General features: G+C 41.5%; 1 protein-coding gene across 1 annotated transcript in view; it reads right to left on the bottom strand.

Annotated features, from left to right (window-relative positions):
* Positions 1-6,680: 6,680 nt before the first annotated feature.
* The window catches only part of LOC112217001 (potassium voltage-gated channel subfamily B member 1-like), an 83,244-nt gene continuing 70,564 nt past the window's right edge, over positions 6,681-19,360 (bottom strand). Inside the window, exon 2 of the mRNA XM_024377213.2 lies at positions 6,681-12,313. Within this exon, the coding sequence (XP_024232981.1) occupies positions 10,427-12,313 (1,887 nt within the window). The 3' untranslated portion in view covers positions 6,681-10,426. The remainder of the gene's footprint in view (positions 12,314-19,360) is intronic.

The following is a 19,360-nucleotide window of genomic DNA, read 5'->3' as shown; positions in this document are numbered from 1 at the left end:
AAATTATGATCTAACAAGTTAGTCTAGCCAGGGGGGCCCAACCAAATCTCGAAGGCATTCTCATTCAGAACTGTTTGTGAATATATTATATTTGTGACATATTGGACTTCGTAAAGGTTTATTTTGGCTGTTCATGCACACGAAAACATTTCTCAAGGCAAGCCAAAGTTTGGAAGCTGAAGTCTACGCCCCTTCGTCGGTGATTGGTCAACAGTAGGGATTCTTTGATGAAGTGTTTGTTGTCATTTAATGATAGACAACTCATTTTCATGCACATTTTTCACTTCAGAAATACTGCACCAAACATCCTAGTTAGATGTAAAATTGTGCAACTAAGATATCCTCTGAAAAAAAGGCCAAAATTAATAAAGTTCTTGAGTTATCTTAGATTAATTATATTTTGAAGAAGTGTATACTGGCTACTGTATTTCAATATGGACAAACAGTACTATTGGCACTTTTTTTCTCATTTGTCAAGCAAAGGTCTTTTCAAGCGAAGGTTGAATGTATGCGAGCGAGCACACTCGTTCCGTTTGTCTAGCCGAGTTTGGCTAGGCACCAACCGAACAGAAGGGAGTTTCTTTCAATAGATGCATGACAAATTGTGTGATCATTCATCTTATCTGATATGGTTTACAATAACCCAACAGACATTTAAAGTACATTTAAGCATGAAGAGGAAACCAAGTAATGTCCAGTGCTCCAGTCTCACCTCTACACAGGCAGTGCTGAAGGGCACTTCCCCAGGGCACTTCGAATTGGGGCAGCAGGTAGGCTAGTGGTTAGAGCATTGGGCCAGCCCCCACCTCTCTGATTTAGAGGTGTTGGGGTAAATGTGGAAGACTGAATACATTCAGTTGGACAACTGTGGCCATGGTTCTTATCTTTCATCTGAGGCAGAAAAATCCTTTGTCGTCTGTTGAATGGAGGGGTAAAACCAGTTATCCCCAAACCCTTGCAGTAACCCTGGGCCACTGTTTAATACATGTAATTCTGAGGTGAGGTGTCACACATGAAAGAAAGGAACATGTAATAGGATGAATAGGCATTTGTTTTTCTGGAGTTTATCCATTTTTTGAGCACGGGACTAAGAAGATTCACATTCCATCATAATTGGTGGTGTGCCATTTTGGATTGCAGGGGTAAGTGGGGTAAGTGAATAAGTCTGAGGTGACATGCATGCCTTGAATTCAAGAGGCATGCATGTCATCAACTGACGTTACATACTCCACTTTTCACATTTCAGAGAGCAAACAAAGCACAATTGCACACAGTGCACAAGTATAATGGTCTGTGACTGAAGAAGTCAAAAAGAAAAGTCACTGATGTTATGAAAGAACATTTCAAGGAATTCAAGAGGCATGCATGTCATCAACTGACGTTACATACTCCACTTTTCACATTTCAGTGCGCAAACATTGTCTGCACAATTGCACACAGTGCAAAAGTATAATGGTCGAGTTATGTCATTCAAAGAGATGCTTTTTGATGCTCTCTGATTTTATTTCTAACACAGGCATTTTATCTGAGCATTTAATGTGAAATTAATGTGGTGCAGGTAATTTCTGTAGTTTCACCTAAAAGAGCGCATGTCAGTTGACGAGGAGCTTCCTCTCCAGCAGCTCATCAGGACACTCCAGCAGCTTTCATCCTACCGCCCTGGTGTTGTTCAGCAACATGGTGACATCGCCGACCTCGTGCCGCACCTGCTCAGTGGTCTCTAATATTCAACCAGCGGGAAAGCTTGACCCTGTAGGTGTGCGCCTGGGCCCCCAGTTCCCGGGCAAGCTTGGCATTCTGCTCGTTGGCTGCGGTGTTGCAGTCCCAGAGCTCAAGCTCAAAACCCTCTTTGGCAAACTCCAGAGCGAACAACTGACCCAGTGCAAGTCAAGCTTTATTTGTTGCTTTTCCGTGCTATGGTATGGGAAACCATATGCTTTATGGGCAAAACTGAATGGCAACTTATTGCCATTGGACAAACCATATACACAAAAGCAAATACCAACGATTTGGACGGCAGATCGTCCAAAACGTATTGCAAATGGCATATGCCTAATGGACCGTGCAATAAACCAAAAATCCTATAGATGGCGCGTGCGATCTACCGTCAGAAACAATAACGCAAATGGACAGCAAGTAACATCTCAAGGGTAAAATTACAAATTTCAAAAGCATATTTGAAAGTAAGTTTTGCACCGTTTTCACATTTTCTTTGTTCTTTGTCAATGATCCATTACTAAAGAGCAGTATGGATATAGTTTTGTCTTATTTTATGTGATTTTGTCCATAAGGACAATGTTATGTCCATGTCAGGCATATAATACTTCAAATGGGCAAAATTTCCTCTTGTCACATTAAATTCTCCAAATGGGAAAAATGTCCATTTGGATCGTATGATCATAGGAAGTCAGGTTCCAAAACCAAAAGTCAGAGAACCATGTCCAAATGGCATATATAACATTCAAACGGTACATGTAAGTATTAAAGTACCAAATCGGGGTGTTATGTCCATTTGCTGCATATGATCATAGGAAGTCAGGTTCCAAACCCAAAAATCTGTGAACCATGCCCAAATGGCCTATATAATGACTAAATGGTATACAGTGAATTCGGAAAGTATTCAGACCCCTTTCCTTTTTCCACATTTTGTTAAGTTACAGCCTTATTCTAAAATGGATTAAATAAAAATGTTCCTCATAAATCTACACGCAATACCCCATAATGACAAAGCGAAAACAAGTTTTTAGACATTTTTGCAAATTTATAAAAAATAAAAAACTGAAATACCTTATTTACATAAGTATTCAGACCCTTGGCTATGTGACTCGAAATTGAGCTCAGGTGCATCCTGTTTCCATTGATAATCCTTGAGCTGTTTCTACAACTTGATTGGTCCACTTGTGGTAAATTCAATTGATCGGACATGATTTGGAAAGGCACACACCTGTCTATATAAGGTTCCACAGTTGACAGTGCCAAACTGAGCAATCGGGGGAGAAGGGTCTTGGTCAGGTGAACCCGATGGTCACTCTGTCAGAGCTCCAGAGTTCTACAGCTCAAAATGTTCTACAGCTACACCATCGAGAGCATCCTAACCTCCTAACCAGTTGCATCACCGCCTGTTATAAGACTGCTGAACAATTAATCAAATGGCCACCCAGACTATTTACATTGTTTTTACACTGCCGCTACTTGCTGTTTATTATCTATGTATAGTCACTTTACAAATGACCTCGACTAACCTGTACCCCCACATATTGACTGGGTACCAGTAACAGTCTGTATATAGCCACGTTATTGTTATGTCATTTTCTTGTGTTACTTTTTCACATTTATTTTTCACTTTAGTTTTTTTAGTAAATATTTTCTTAACTCTATTGTATTGAACTGTATTGTTGATTAAGATCTTGTAAGTAAGCATTTCACGTTAAGGTAAGAATGCCTGTTGCATTCTGCGCATGTGACAAATACAATTTCATTTGAGTTTAAATTAATTTAACATAAATGATGTAGCCTAGGGTAGAAAGACTAGTAGTACCCTATGAGGTTTTTCTGCAGCCCATACACTGGATACCAAATGTATTACAATGTCATGAGACAGACTTTTTAAATCATTAACTTATTAATAATACGGAGAGAGTGCAGGAGAAAGTCAACTAAAAAGGTAAACGGGCAGACATCAGTTTTGGAGCGGATGCGACATAATCAAACAGCGATGGACAGCAAAAGGTGCTGAAAGTAATACATTTAAACAATTGTCTTAATTTTAATTCGACTTCACTAACCACAAGAAGGCTTTGTTTGAGCCTATTACAGATGCAATTATGCTATCCACAGATTTGTCAGTATAGACACATCCTCCAATACTGTCACCATGCACTCCGTAAAGTCTGAGAGGGGCTTGGTGTGTTTGGTTAAAACCAGGGCTCAAACTGAGTGAGGGTATGCCATAACCTTTCTTAAAGAAAAGGGAAAAAAATAATATCTATTGTTATCTTTAAATTAAAAAAGATATATATGTAAAAAATAAAATGTAAAAAAGGATCCAGGTAATATAAAGCGTTCTACAATGCTTAATTCCGTGACGCCTCATGCTGGAAACAAGCTTTAATGCCCACAAAAGACGTGACTGGTGAATATGGAGATTTATTGATTTGTCTCTGACATTCTGAAGCTGAGCTGCAGCCTTCGATGTTCGAGAAGACAAAAAATGTACTTTGCTATTCTGTCCCTATTAATTGAGCTTTTCACTTTCTGAAAAGAGAAGATGCTTAAACCCAGGCAGCTTTTAGGGAAGCCCTTCTGTTGTTGGGTTCAGCAACAGACCAGTAGACAGCAGTTGAAGCTTAAATTTGTCTGCGTCGTTAGAGCCTCTGGGTGGAAAAGTAACTTTTGAAAGTACCATGTTTAGATTTGTAAGGATGTCTAATATTTAACGATTTGAAAACGGCAACCGCTTCATAGCAAACGAGACATTATGGTTTGGCATTGGAGAAATATGGTAAGAATGCCGATTTCTCTGTCCATTCCTCCCCGAATCTTCTATTTTCATTATTCTGCTTTCTTCTGAGACTTTTTCAGAGCGACATTTTCTCTTTATAGCAAGCTGTTTTTCCCAACCAACGCACAAAAAAAACGTATTTAATAGAGACATTGGGGATTTTATCACTGTAATCAGATTGAAAATAGTAGGATATGTTATTGACATTGTATAGCCTACTAACCAGATGTGTTAAAATGATGTTTAATTTGGAGCATATGCATATGAAGTGGGCTGCTATTATGTTCTGTTCCGCCTACTATTAGCCCTAGAAAAAAATGGCCGAAGGCCAAATCTATTGCTTGCGGCTGCTGTACACTATTATAGTTTACCAGGGATAGAATGGGGGTGGCAATGTTTTGTCTCGCCTACCGCGGCAGAACGTACAGGGCCGCTCAGCTGCATTTTTTTTTGTACCACGCGCGTGCACACAAAGGAGGTCAAATTAATTCTACTTTCACCCTTGGATATAAGAGTGACAATATTTGTATTTGTCAAACGGCAGTCAAGCATCGATCATCATGTCACCATAATAAGACCCTCGACATTTATTGGAAAGGATCATCAAATTCATACCGTGCACTTTCGCCACCCTGTGAAATTCATCATAATTTATTTAATCTGTAGCCTAATAAACTGTATGTTTTCCCAATTTGTAGTGGGAGGACCACACACCATGTCACCGTGTGACTTCAAGTTTACTTAGATATGATGGTTATTATATCAATATTTGCGCATAAAGGTGTAATTAAGTTTACCCACACAAAAAGATCATACCATGTCGAACGAACAAATTATCTGTCGGCATTTGTGAAATTGTACCACAACTTCCTGTTTCCATCACAGCGGTCGTGTTTTTTTTTTAATATGGTATGAATTTACTCACATAAAAACTATATATGGAAACGTAGTTAGTGGCATGGCTGAAATGCAGTGATTCCAGAGCAGGGCTTTGCTTCATAAAATGTTAATGAAAAAATAATGAGGTCTGGAATTCCCTCTTTGCATTATTGATTAGACCGACGCCCGAGAGCGATACGGAGAGAGAGACCAACGGAGAGACAGAAATATTTCACTCGTTGAGTGTATGCTTTGACAATGTAGATCTCGGACACTGGAGGGCGCTATTAGATAGCAGATACTGTATACATTTGACATCTAACGCAAATATCATTGATCCTCACAGTTTTTAGTGGAACTGGACACTGTTTGAAATGCGTTGATGTATTTTTAAATACATACCAACAAGAACAGACAGAGACTGATATTTCATTCTGGACTTGTATTTCGTTTTCAGTCAGTAAAGGGAGAACATTGATTCAAAAAGATCATAGACATTTTGCTTTTGCTATGTACAAGAAATGTAAAGTTTCTGTGTCATAACTTGGTAGCGCTACATGCGTCAAACAACAGAACACAACATAGACAAGAGCCTAGAAAGTAAACTGATACAAACGAAGCATGAAACTTAAAAAGGACAGCACAGAGGGCTGCGTGAGAGAGCGGAGGGGAGGATAACTTCTCTGGAAAAGGGGGGATAATTCTGTTCAGTTTGTGGAGCATTAGCAGTTGGCTGCATCTGTTTGTTTGGTAGTTGGTGATGATGAAATAAAATGATGAATCAAATAAATAATCAATTGTGCTTTTGGGGACATCATATTTACAACCATGTAGTAAGAATGGTATTAATGAGTCTGTCTGGAGTCCGTGTGTTTGGTTTGGCCAAGTAGGAGGCCCGTTTCAAAGAGATAGCTCAGGGTCCAATAGAGCGCATTTATTTATAACAAAAGAAAATGGGAAACAAAAACAAATAAAAGCCACATTAAAATCATAGAAGTTCATCCAACACCAGAGTGTAAAAGAGAAACAGGAATCATGATCACCATTATGCATGGTTTGAAATCTGTATCATTTGATCCTGCTGGTCATCTATGAATGTTTGAACATCTTGGAGAACAATCTGGCCTTAAATGGCCATGTACTCTTATAGTCTCCATCCGGCACAGAAGAGGACTGGCCACCCCTCAGAGCCTGGTTCCTCTCTTGGTTTCTTCCTAGGTTCCTGCCTTTCTCTGGAGTTTTTCCTTAGCCACCGTGCTTCTACATCTGTATTGCTTGCTGTTTGGGGTTTTAGGCTGGATTTCTGTATAGCACTTTGTGACATTTTTTTAAAAAAATAAATGAAGGGCTTACAAATACATTTGATTGATTGTTAAATTTGACTTTACCATGTGTGAATGAGCTCTGCTGTAGTATTTTATGTGGAAGGAGACCCTGACTTTCGTATGATCTATGCATATATCCTCCCATTTCCCCATCTCCAACTTTGTTACAATGTATTGATTGTTATACATCAATATCCTAGACCTAGAAGACTACTAATACAGGAAAGATCCAAATACATTTTTGAATGAATAATTTGTCTGAATTCAGTTTGTATTGGATTTAATACAGGGGGTGTTGGGCCTTGATGTTATGCACGTAATCAGTAGTTACTTAGGGGCCCACTCACTGTAGCAATTACCAAATGTTTTGAACGTGAATTGTGGGGGCTTGAGAACTGAACCCGACTTCAAGGTTAGATGCCACCGAGGACTTTCAGCTATAGAGAACGGGACAGTTGACAAAGTATTCTGAGACGGATGAAGCAGGTATATAATAATATCATTTCATGAGAATAATAATACACCTTGCAATAAGAGAACAATGTAGGCCTACCCTCTTGTCTCTAAAATGCAACTTATCCATGGATGTGCTGTTCCCACAACGGAACCCTCTCACAACTTTATCTGGCCTGTTGTTTTCTTGTAAATGCCAATTCACCTTTCCCTGACACTTTACTCTTTAAAATGTTTACTTTCAAAGAACTCTGTGACTTGAACTGCCAAAGGCACAGGTGTACCTAAGCCACTTTGTTGGTGGCCTGATCTTTCCACTGCCCTGCCCAGACTGGTATTTATGGAACCAGAGAAATGGATTCAAATCCAAAAACCTGCCTCAAAACAACCATCATTTGCACATTGTCATTATACACAAACATGCTCAGGAGTGCAACCCTTTCAGTAGGAAATACACAAAAATGATCACAAACACTCTTGTGTTTTGTGTTAAACAGGAGAATGGAACACACTCAAAATATCCCTCAGTGTTTGAGTCACCAAACAGACAGGCATTATTCCTTGACTCGGTACAGTAGTCCTATTGATTTAATAGCCATCTTCCCTTTGAAAAGGAAAGCATAAACATAGATGATAAAGTGATCTATATTTAATATGTGTCTTAAAGGAAGTAATGCTGCTCTGGTAAGTCAGGGGGTAATGGTCTTTCTACCGGGTGTGTGTTCAGAGGTCAAGTGTCTTACAATGCTCTGTAATGCTTATTCAATTAATTCCAATACAGACTAAATGGCCCAATATTCCATTGTTAGGGATAAAATCATCTAATAGTGGACTGGCTATGGATATAAAGTGGGGCTGGACTAGGGCCTGAGGTCCACAGGAATAGCTACAGACATCAGGAGGAACAGACAGCTCTCTGCCCAACTGTTCTCTCATCATCTGACTGTAACTAACTAAATGGTTGGTCACACCAGCCTACCACCCCCCCCCCTCCCCCTAGGGATCTCTTTAAATTTTTGATAGTATATTTCTTTAGTAGGCCATGCCCTCATGTGTGATTGTGTTTGGCTTTGGTTATTCAAAATTATGTGTGTATTTATTTATTTAAGTCTATGGGGCAGCACACTATTGCTGTGTGTGTCCCTGTGTGCTACCAGTGTGTGTGTGTGTTGTGTGTTTTGCGTGTCTGGGTGTTTGTGTGTTTTAATACCACACCCTGACAGCATGGTGACCCAGTTCTCTGTGTTTATTTGCTTTACACTTTATTGAATTGTCATTTGAGCTCTATTAAACTGAGGCTATAGTGACAGACTTTTCAGAGTGGAGATGGGGGAGGGAAGCAAGTTTGTTACTGGCAGAGGCACAGAAATACCTATCTCTTTGAATGAAGTCTGACAATAGAAAAATAGGACAATGTAAGTCAACAATACACTTTTTTCTCACTCTATATTGAGTGTTTAGCCGGGTGTTTTAAAGGCTAAATTAAAATTGTATCTTTAACATTGTAAAGTGTACGAGGGTAGTGAATATATTGAGCTGGAAATGTGGTCTGTATCAGATACTACCTATGAGATGTACTGGGATAGGTTAAGTTTAGATTGAACCCACATAAAACATGCCTGTGAGCATGTGTTGACTGCATGTGTATGAGCATGTGTTGACTGCATGTGTATGAGCATGTGTTGACTGCATGTGTATGAGCATGTGTTGACTGCATGTGTATGAGCATGTGTTGACTGCATGTGTATGAGCATGTGTTGACTGCATGTGTATGAGCATGTGTTGACTGCATGTGTATGAGCATGTGTTGACTACATGTGTATGAGCATGTGTTGACTGCATGTGTATGAGCATGTGAGTGGCTCTGTGTTTGTCAGTGTCTGTGTATGTAGCCATATGATGCTTGTTGTGAATTCTGGCAGCTGGTCCCCAGCTCTACCATCCATAGTGTGGAAGTCATCCAATGAGATCATGATTCCCTCTGTAAAATAAAATGCTCTTCCCTATTCTTTCTTCCTGTCCTCACTTCCTGTGTGCCATCTTACCATCTCCCCCTTCCGTATTTCCACTCCTCCCTTCTCCCTTCATCTCCTCTGTATTTGAGTTTGTCCTGGCTTCATGAAATATTTCGGACATTCTGCTGTTTTGAAACTATTGTTGTTATAATTAATTAATACAATTTTGTGGGGCCATGATATGATTAAAGATGCCCTGGATTTAACAGAGTGTTATACAAAGTTATTCACATTGTACGAAGGATAGAAGGACAAACATTTACCCTAACTACTAGCAAAAAATACAAATTCATTATCTTGTAATATTCTCTCTAAAATAAAACAATGTATTGAAATGCAAATCTATGAGTTTGGCATAATTCATTCTTCTAATATACCATTCTAAAAATATATTTTAAAAATATAACTTTTTGCCCAATGAGTGTGTTCTTTTTTCATGTTCTTGTTGAGTTATATGCTATTACAGTATTATCAATTGTACAAATGTGGAACTTTAAAATGGAAAATCTGAGTGTTTTCAGTACTTTCAATCCAGCCTAAATGGAGGCTATTATCCCCTCCCCAGTATCAATGGTGATTGGATATGAAGTATGACAATCAACCACAACCACACATCTGAGAGAGTATTAAAATATAAAGGAGAGTGGGTTAAACCTAACCCTAACCTGTCTGGATAAAACACACACAATAAAAAACAAAAAAATAAGTAAACAAACAAAACAACAAAGAATACCCTGTACAGAATTGAAAACATTCGGTTAATGCGGTTAGTGCTACCCGGGAGGCGGGAGGTGGGAGGCAGAGGCGTGATGGGAATGAGGAAACAGACAGGAAATCAAAGTGGCCGTTACCTTTCTAATGGCTGAACCAAACTGTTGATTATCAAGGATGAAAGTTCACCTCTCAGATAGAGTCATAAAATAACAGACCAAAGAAAATATACTATTTTAAAAAAAAGGAAAACAATATACATAAAATACTGCATAACTGTGTGTGTATGTTTATCTGCCTATCATCCTGCATACACATACACCTACAGACATACAAACACATGTGCACGCTATGCATACACATAGTCACATATAACTAAGGCCAGTTTTGAGGAAGAAAACACAAGGAAATTAACAACATTTCTTTTAGCACAATGCTGATTCAGTAATGCCTAAATCTACAGTGTGTGACCAGATCTGCAGAGTTATGCACAATGTCCTCCTGTTTGGGTCCTGTCTGTACTATCTATTCCCTCCCCTACCTCACTTGCTCTCATTATGGATGTTTGAACGACTCCTCTCTCCCCGGGAGAGCACATGATTCCCCTGTCCCCCACCTGACTGGGCCTCCAAGGGGAACACACTGTTACCCAGCATTTTCTGGGAGCCTTCCAGGTGGTTGGCCACGCGGTGGTGGCTGCTGTAGGAGCTGAGCTTGGGGCTGGCTTTTCCCAGAAGCCTCTGGGAGGCGTTTGTACCCGAGCTATCATGGAGGTGTTCCTCCTCGTCCGTGTCAGCATCAATGAACTTACTGATGGACGCGTCATGGAATGTGAAGACTGTCGGGATCAGGGTCTCAGGGGGTGGAGTCTTGCTGCTGGCAGTGGTGTAGACAGACACCTCAGGACTCATGAGGGAGTGGGCAGAGAGGGCAGAGCTATCTGATTGGGCCCCGCCCCCTGGCCCCTGTGGTAAGGAGGAGGAGGAAGGGTCTGCGTCCCCGCCTTTGAAGTTGACCTTGAGGGAGCGGTTCTTTAGCGGGTTGCTGAAGCGTAGGCCCCGGGGGCTGTCAGAGAACAGGCCGTGCTTGGAGCCTCGTCCTCCAGGGACCTTGGTGGCGCTGTGGGGGGACACCATGGCCTCGTGCTCCAGGGTGGTCTCGAGCACGGGGTTGGTGCTAACCCTCCCTGGAACAATGGTGCTGGGGCTGTGGGAGAAGCGAGCACTTTCATTGAAGTCAGCAGCACAACTCATGAAGCTGTCAATACTGGACATGCTCCTCATGTCTGTGGTTGGGGCAGGCTCTGTGGGGATGATACCCATCTCTATCTCGTCTCTCTTCTTGGGCGCTTTAGACAAATGCCCCTTGTCCTTACTGTTCAGGTTAGGCTGAGACTGGGTCTTAGCCATCTTGTTGTACATCTCCTCCAGTTTCTGAGCGTTGAGTTGCTGAGGGCTGGCGGGATGGGCTTTGTCTGGTAAGCTGGGCTCTAATGACTGAGTGAAGCCCATCTCTGAGGTGGTCCTCTTGGGAGTCTCTTTCCTGTGGCTAAGAGACAGGTGGTTGTCCTGCACCTTCCCCATGTTCTCTCCATTATTTTCTACCACTACGTCTATGAGCTCGACACTGCGTGCAAACGCCTCCTTCATGTTCATAGAGATGATGCTGCCGTTCCTCTTGGCCCTCTCCAGGGCCTCCCGCCGTTTGATGGCCTTCTCCTGCCTCTTCTGCTCCTTGTAGAACTCTGAGAAGTTGTTGACGATAATGGGGATGGGCAAGGCTATCACCAACACTCCAGCTATGCAGCATAGACCCCCAATTATCTTACCCAGTAAAGTCTTTGGGTAGATGTCCCCATACCCCACCGTAGTCATAGTAATGGTAGCCCACCAGAAGGAGGCCGGGATGCTTTTGAACTTGGTGTCCTCCTCGTCCTTCTCGGCGAAGAAGACAAGGCTGGAGAAGATCATAATGCCCATGGCTAGGAATAGGATGAGCAGGCCCAGCTCATTGTAGCTCCTCCTCAGGGTGAAGCCCAGAGACTGAAGCCCTGTGGAATGCCTGGCCAGCTTCAGAATACGGAGGATACGCATGATCCTGAAGATCTGCACCACCCTCCGGACGTTCTGGAACTGTAAAACGCTCTTATTGGATTCAGTCAGGAAGATGGTGACGTAGTAGGGTAGGATGGCCAGCAGGTCTATTATGTTTAGTGGACCCTTGAAGAACTTCCACTTGCTGGGCGAGGAGATGAAGCGGAGCAGGTACTCCATGGTGAACCAGGCGATGCACACCGCTTCCACATGAGCTAGCTGAGGGTTGTCTGTTACCTGGCCAAACTCGTCTATGTCCTGCAGCTCCGGGAGGGTGTTCAGAGACAAGGCAATGGTTGACAGCACGATAAAGAGGATGGAGATGATGGCCAGGACCTGTTGAAACACAACCAAGACAACATGCAAACGTCAGTGCATTGACATGTAGAACATTAATTGCCTAATCATTTCAACGCTTTTTTGTCTGAATCCAACTGTGGGACAAAATTACTTTTCAACAACGCTTTAAACTTCTTGAGTATGGCTGTGGCAAATAATAACAGTCATTTTGTGACGCTGACACCTGAAGAATATGATTAATTCATGACCCATTTAGGTCTCTGACTGATTCCTCCTGAACATTATGAAAAGGTTACTGTCATATCAGGACTACCAGCTCTTTAAGAGAAAAAAAGGTCAAAGATAAATATGATTTAGATTGCCTGGTCTGACCCCCCCTCCTCCCTCGAGCACCCCATTTGTTCATGCATGAATGCCCCCCCTTTAGCACGTCATACTCATGCTTGTGTGACACTTTTGATGTTCTGGATTTCCCCTGATATGCGATTACAATATTGGTATTATCTGAGTTTTTCGATGGCAAATGCCACTGTCTACTGGTGACCTAGCAAGCTAGACACCGGTATCACCCCCGCCTCCCACCTGATGTGTACCACAGTGTTAGCTAGCAGACAGTGTCCTTCGCTCCCGCTTGCTAGGCACCTGGCCTCATTATCAGAACTGCAGGAAAGCAGTGCCCGAAAGGCGGGCGAAGGTCACTGTTTACCGGTATCCTAGCTAGCCACCTACTGTACTGGAGCGCCCCTGCCTCCCGCCTTTGTACGGTAGTCTTAGCTTAAAAATGGACTCTTCTCATCTTTTATGTGGCTTGTGATTGACAGAACACACATGAGATGAGGGTGCACATTGATCCAAAGATGGTGTGTGTATTACCAGCGTTCCCTATCTGAGCAAATTTGCGGGTGTTAAACTTTTGGTGTTGAGGTAAAAAGTGTTGTTTACATTTTAGTCATTTGGCAGACGCTCTTATCCAGAGTGACCTTCAAGAGCAATTAGGTTTAAGTGCCTTGCTCAAGAGCACATCGACCAATTTTTCACCTAGTCGGTTCAGAGATTTCAACCAGCAGCCTTTTGGTTACTTAACCGCTAGGCTATCTACCATCATTGAGTGTTGATGCTAGTGGGGTTAGTGGCGCAGCGGTCTAAGGCACTGCATCTCAGTGCTAGAGGCGTCACTACAGACACCCTGGTTTGATTCCAGGCTGTATTACAACCGGCCATGATTGGGAGTCCCATAGGGTGGCTTGCCTAGTTAAATGAAGTTTTTTAAATAATTTTTTTACAATTACAAAAAAATACCGGTGGGATTGAAATTGACGCCAAGTGCACAATGGAGCGTTATTTGAATCAAAAGCCCTATCACATTAAGAAGTAAATAAATTTTGTTGTCAAGGCATATGCAAAATATATTTGATTTGTTTAACACTTTTTTGGTTACTACATGATCCCATATGTGTTATTTCATAGTTTTGATGTCTTCACTATTATTCTACAATGTAGAAAATAGTAAAACTAAAGAAAAACCTTTGAAAGAGAAGGTGTTCTAAAACCTTTGACCTAATATGGACTTGGTCTTTTACCAAATAGGGCAATTTTCTGTATACCCCCCTACCTTGTCACAACACAACTGATTGGCTCAAATGCATTAAGAAGGAAAGAAATTCAACAAATTAACCTTTAACAAGGCACACCTGTTAATTAAAATGCATTCCAGGTGACTACCTCATGAAGCTGGTTGAGAGAATGCCAAGAGTGTGCAAAGCTGTCTTCGAAGAATCTAAAACATAAAATATATTTAGATTTGTTTAACACTTTTTTGGTTACTACATGATTCCATATGTGTTATTTCATAGTTTTGATGTCTTCACTATTATTCTTCAATGTAGAAAATAGTAAAAATAAAGAAAAACCCTGGAATGAATAGGTGTTCTAAAACTTTCAAACCGGTACTGTACATATTTTTTTTACTCCCTTTTTCGTGATAACCTTGTCTCATCACTACAACTCCCCAACGGGCTTGGGAGAGGCAAAGGTCCTCCGAAACATGACTCACCAAACCACGCTTCTTAACACCTGCCCGCTTAACCTGGAAGCCAGCTGCACCAATATGTGGGAGGAAACACCGTTCAACTGACGACCACAGTCAGGCCCGGCCCACCACAAGGAGTCGTTAGAGCGGCCAAAACCTGCCCTAACCCGTACAATTGTGCGCTGTCCTATGGGACTCCCGGTCGAAGCCGGGTCTGTAGTGATGCCTCAAGCGCTGCGATGCAGTGCACTCGGGAGGCCCGGAAGTCTAATTTTTCAATCTTCCCTACCTTGACAGTCATTCTAATTGCAAATTGCGGGTATTTAAAAGTTACAATTGAATTCCGATTGGAATTATGTAACACTTCGCAAGCTAGTGATATGACTTGCAAACCAGTAGTTTCAGACAACTTTGTTAGGGTAAAACTAGGCTGTCAAAGTATGGTATTGTCAAAAAGCAAAGCCTTGTTATAATGTAATTTTTTGGAGAAAATATGAGCTTAAGGCACTCATTAATTGAAGGCTACAGGATGTCATCCATTGCAACAGTTGTGTCTTTGTCACTAGCAAACACAATCATGGGTGGCACTGGTACCATTTAAAATGCACTCGAAAGGCACCCTGGGAAATAAATAAATATTTCCCAGAGTGCCTTTGAAGGCCCTTGGATCAATCCACCCCCCCCCCCATTATTATTTTGGGCTGGGGTCTCAACTTACTGTTGCGAGTTAAAATAGTAGGCTACACAAGATGCCATTTCTAAATTTGGTTGTGCATCAGCAGTTTTCCTCTTGTTATGTTACTCACCAATAGTCAGTGAATTAGTCCATGTCAGCTAACAATTTTTTAGATTAGAAATGCCCCATGGCAAAATGTGTAGAAATCATGAAACTTGCTTTAAAACTGTAATATTTGCCATATACCCCAAGGCAAAATGAGTAGAATTGCATGAAATGTGTTATAACATTTCTAAATCTTCTCTCTGGCCCATGGCAAGATGTGTAGGATGCAGCAAACTTGCTTTAAAATTGTAACATTTTCTCTACACACCATTGCAAAATGTGTAGAATTGCACAAAATGAACTCTAAACAGGACTGCAACGTGCCTATTGAGTCATGCAAAAATGTTTTCTCTCTGTCTAGAGGGGGGCCACTACAATGTTTTGCTTGCAATGTGGAGGCTTTGGATGTGGGTACGCAAACCATATATTTTTTTTTTGTGGCCTCCACCCCATCAAAGTTTCCCATCCCTGCCCTACAGTGTTAAAACAACACCCCAAAGCAAGTTACTGTAACACCATAGGTGTTAATTCCCTGACACTGAGAAAGTGTAACAGCATCAGCTCTAATAATTTTTTTATTTAAGTCGGATGTTGCCCATGGATTTAGGGACTAAACATTCTTAGGGTGTTAGTTCATCAACACTTTAAAAGTGTTAGTTTAACACTATTTCTGATGGTCACATATACAGTACACACTAAGAGATTCTTACATTTAACACTGTGGGTGTTACGTTTCTTATTTCAAATTTGCTGTGCAGCTGTAAATTGTGGTGTCATATCCCTGTCAAATGTGTGACTTTGTTCCTCTCCTTTCTGCCTATCCTCTCAGTGCCTCCCATCTGCCTCTCATCTTCAGACTGACTTCCTCAGACTTATTGTCCTAGTTCTTCTACAAAGCACCTTGCAAAGTGAGTCTGTCCTACTAGCAGACTACTAGAGACCTAGATTCATAGCACAGCCTGTGACTCCCCTGCATGATAAGAGCATTTGAATCTGTGTGGAAGTTACAGGGGACAGGATGATGAGTACTACATGCTGAGTACATCAGGATCTGGACGAGGTGTTGTGGATTAACAGAGCGCATTCAGATCAGGGCCATGTACGCTGGGTGTGGCACACCTATTAGTCCTCTCCCAGCTAGTGTGTGTGTCATCTCGACACAAGGTCACAGTGGAGGTCCCTGTCCCTGTCCCAGGTCAGTGGAATGCAGGATTACTCCCTGGCACCGCTCAGCATTCATTAGCTTTAATTAATCCTGGCCGGTGAGGTGCCTGCAAACCCACCCTGGCCTTTAGGGAGAGGCTGAGCGAGAGAGAAAGAGACAAAGAGGTAGAGGCAGTCTGGGCTATAGTGTTCCAGCATCAGCACAATGCCCCAGCTAAAAGAGAGTGAATTAAAGGCCAGACAGTTCAAACTCAATCAGAGCCACACCTAACATGTTCTTCATCTTGTCAGGATCCTGAGGGACCAAAGTGATGTATAAAAATCTACAAACACATTAGATCCAAAGGGGATTTGCTCCCATTAACGATTCTCTCAACCAATCACCGTTAATGACTCAAGTTCACACCATTTCAAGTGTAAACTGCACTTTACCTATTGGCAAGGACGAAGTCTATCTGACCATTGAATATTGTATGTCTCCTTATATTTCCAATGTGTTTATAAGGATACTGTGTAGAGGTCGATCGATTAATCGGAATGACCGATTAATTAGGGCCGATTTCAAGTTTTCATAATGATTGGAAATCGGTGTTTTTGGACACCGATTAATTTTTTATTTTTTTACACCTTTATTTATCCTTTATTTAACTAGGCAAGTCTGTTAAGAACACATTCTTATTATCAATGACGGCCTAGGAACGGTGGGTTAACTGCCTTGTTCAGGGGCAGAATGACAGATTTTTACCTTGTCAGCTCAGGGATTCAATCTTGCAACCTTACAGTTAACTAGTCCAATGCTCTAACCACCTGATTACATTGCACTCCACGAGGAGACTGCCTGTTACGCGAATGCAGTAAGAAGCCAATGTAAGATGCTAGCTAGCATTAAACTTATCTTATAAAAAAACAATCTATCAATCATAATCACTAGTTAACTATATATGGTTGATGATATTACTAGTTTATCTAGTGTGTCCTGCGTTGCATATAATCGATGCGGTGCTTATTCACGAAAAAGGACTGTCGTTGCTCCAACGTGTACCTAACCATAAACATCAATGCCTTTCTTAAAATCAATACACAAGTATATATTTTTAAACCTGCATATTTAGTTAATATTGCCTGCTAACATGACTCGTTGCGAACTGTGAAGACTATTTCTTCCTAACAAAGACATCCAACTTTGCCAAACGGGGGATGATTTAACAAAAGCGCATTTGCGAAAAAAGCACAATCGTTGCACAACTGTACCTAACCATAAACATAAATGCATTTCTTAAAATCAATACACAGAAATATATATTTTTAAACCTGCATATTTAGCTAAAAGAAATCGAGGTTAGCAGGCAATATTAACCAGGTGAAATTGTCACTTCTCTTGCGTTCATTGCACGCAGAGTCAGTGTATATGCAACAGTTTGGGCCGCCTAATTTGCCAGAATTTTACGTAATTATGACATAACATTGAAGGTTGTGCAATGTAACAGGAATATTTAGACTTAGGGATGCCACCCGTTAGATAAAATACAGAACGGTTCCGTATTTCACTGAAAGAATAAACGTCTTGTTTTCGAGATGATAGTTTCCGGATTCGACCATATTAATGACCTAAGGCTCGTATTTCTGTGTCATATTATGTTATAATTAAGTCTATGATTTGATAGAGCAGTCTGAGTGAGCGGTGGTAGGCACCAGCAGGCTCGTAAGCATTCATTCAAACAGCACTTTCGTGCGTTTTGCCAGCAGCTCTTCACTGTGCTTCAAGCATTGAGCTGTTTATGACTTCAAGCCTATCAACTCCCGAGATTAGGCTGGTGTAACCGATGGCTAGCTAGTTAGCGGGGTGCGCGCTAATAGCGTTTCAAACGTCACTCGCTCTGAGACTTGGAGTGGTTGTTCCCCTTGCTCTGTATGGGTAACGCTGCTTCGAGGGTGGCTGTTGTCGATGTGTTCCTGGTTCGAGCCCAGATAGGGGTGAGGAGAGGGACGGAAGCTATACTGTTACACTGGCAATACTAAAGTGCCTATAAGAACATCCAATAGTCAAAGGTATATGAAATACAAATGGGACAGAGAGAAATAGTCCTACAGTGCCTTGCGAAAGTATTCGGCCCCCTTGAACTTTGCGACCTTTTGCCACATTTCAGGCTTCAAACATAAAGATATAAAACTGTATTTTTTTGTGAAGAATCAACCACAAGTGGGACACAATCATGAAGTGAAATGACATTTATTGGATATTTCAAACTTTTTTAACAAATCAAAAACTGAAAAATTGGGCGTGCAAAAATATTCAGCCCCTTTACTTTCAGTGCAGCAAACTCTCTCCAGAAGTTCAGTGAGGATCTCTGAATGATCCAATGTTGACCTAAATGACTAATGATGATAAATACAATCCACCTGTGTGTAATCAAGTCTCGGTATAAATGCACCTGCACTGTGATTGTCTCAGAGGTCCGTTAAAAGCGCAGAGAGCATCATGAAGAACAAGGAACACACCAGGCAGGTCCGAGATACTGTTGTGAAGAAGTTTAAAGCTGGATTTGGATACAAAACATTTCCCAAGCTTTAAACATCCCAAGGAGCACTGTGCAAGCGATAATATTGAAATGGAAGGAGTATCAGACCACTGCAAATCTACCAAGACCTGGCCGTCCCTCTAAACTTTCAGCTCATACAAGGAGAAGACTGATCAGAGATGCAGCCAAGAGGCCCATGATCACTCTGGATGAACTGCAGAGATCTACTCTGTCCATAGGACAACAATCTGTTGTATATTGCACAAATCTGGCCTTTATGGAAGAGTGGCAAGAAGAAAGCCATTTCTTAAAGATATCCATAAAAAGTGTCGTTTAAAGTTTGCCTCAAGCCACCTGGGAGACACACCAAACATGTGAAAGAAGGTGCTCTGGTCAGATGAAACCAAAATTGAATTTTTGGCAACAATGCAAAACGTTATGTTTGGCGTAAAAGCAACACAGCTCATCAACCTGAACACACCATCCCTACTGTCAAACATGGTGGTGGCAGCATCATGGTTTGGGCCTGCTTTTCTTCAGCAGGGACAGGGAAGATGGTTAAAATTGATGGGAAGATGGATGGAGCCAAA

The sequence above is a fragment of the Oncorhynchus tshawytscha genome, linkage group LG02 (genome assembly GCF_018296145.1).
Source record: "Oncorhynchus tshawytscha isolate Ot180627B linkage group LG02, Otsh_v2.0, whole genome shotgun sequence".
Taxonomy (NCBI): Eukaryota; Metazoa; Chordata; class Actinopteri; order Salmoniformes; family Salmonidae; genus Oncorhynchus; species Oncorhynchus tshawytscha.
This window is presented reverse-complemented; position numbering and strand designations above follow the sequence as displayed.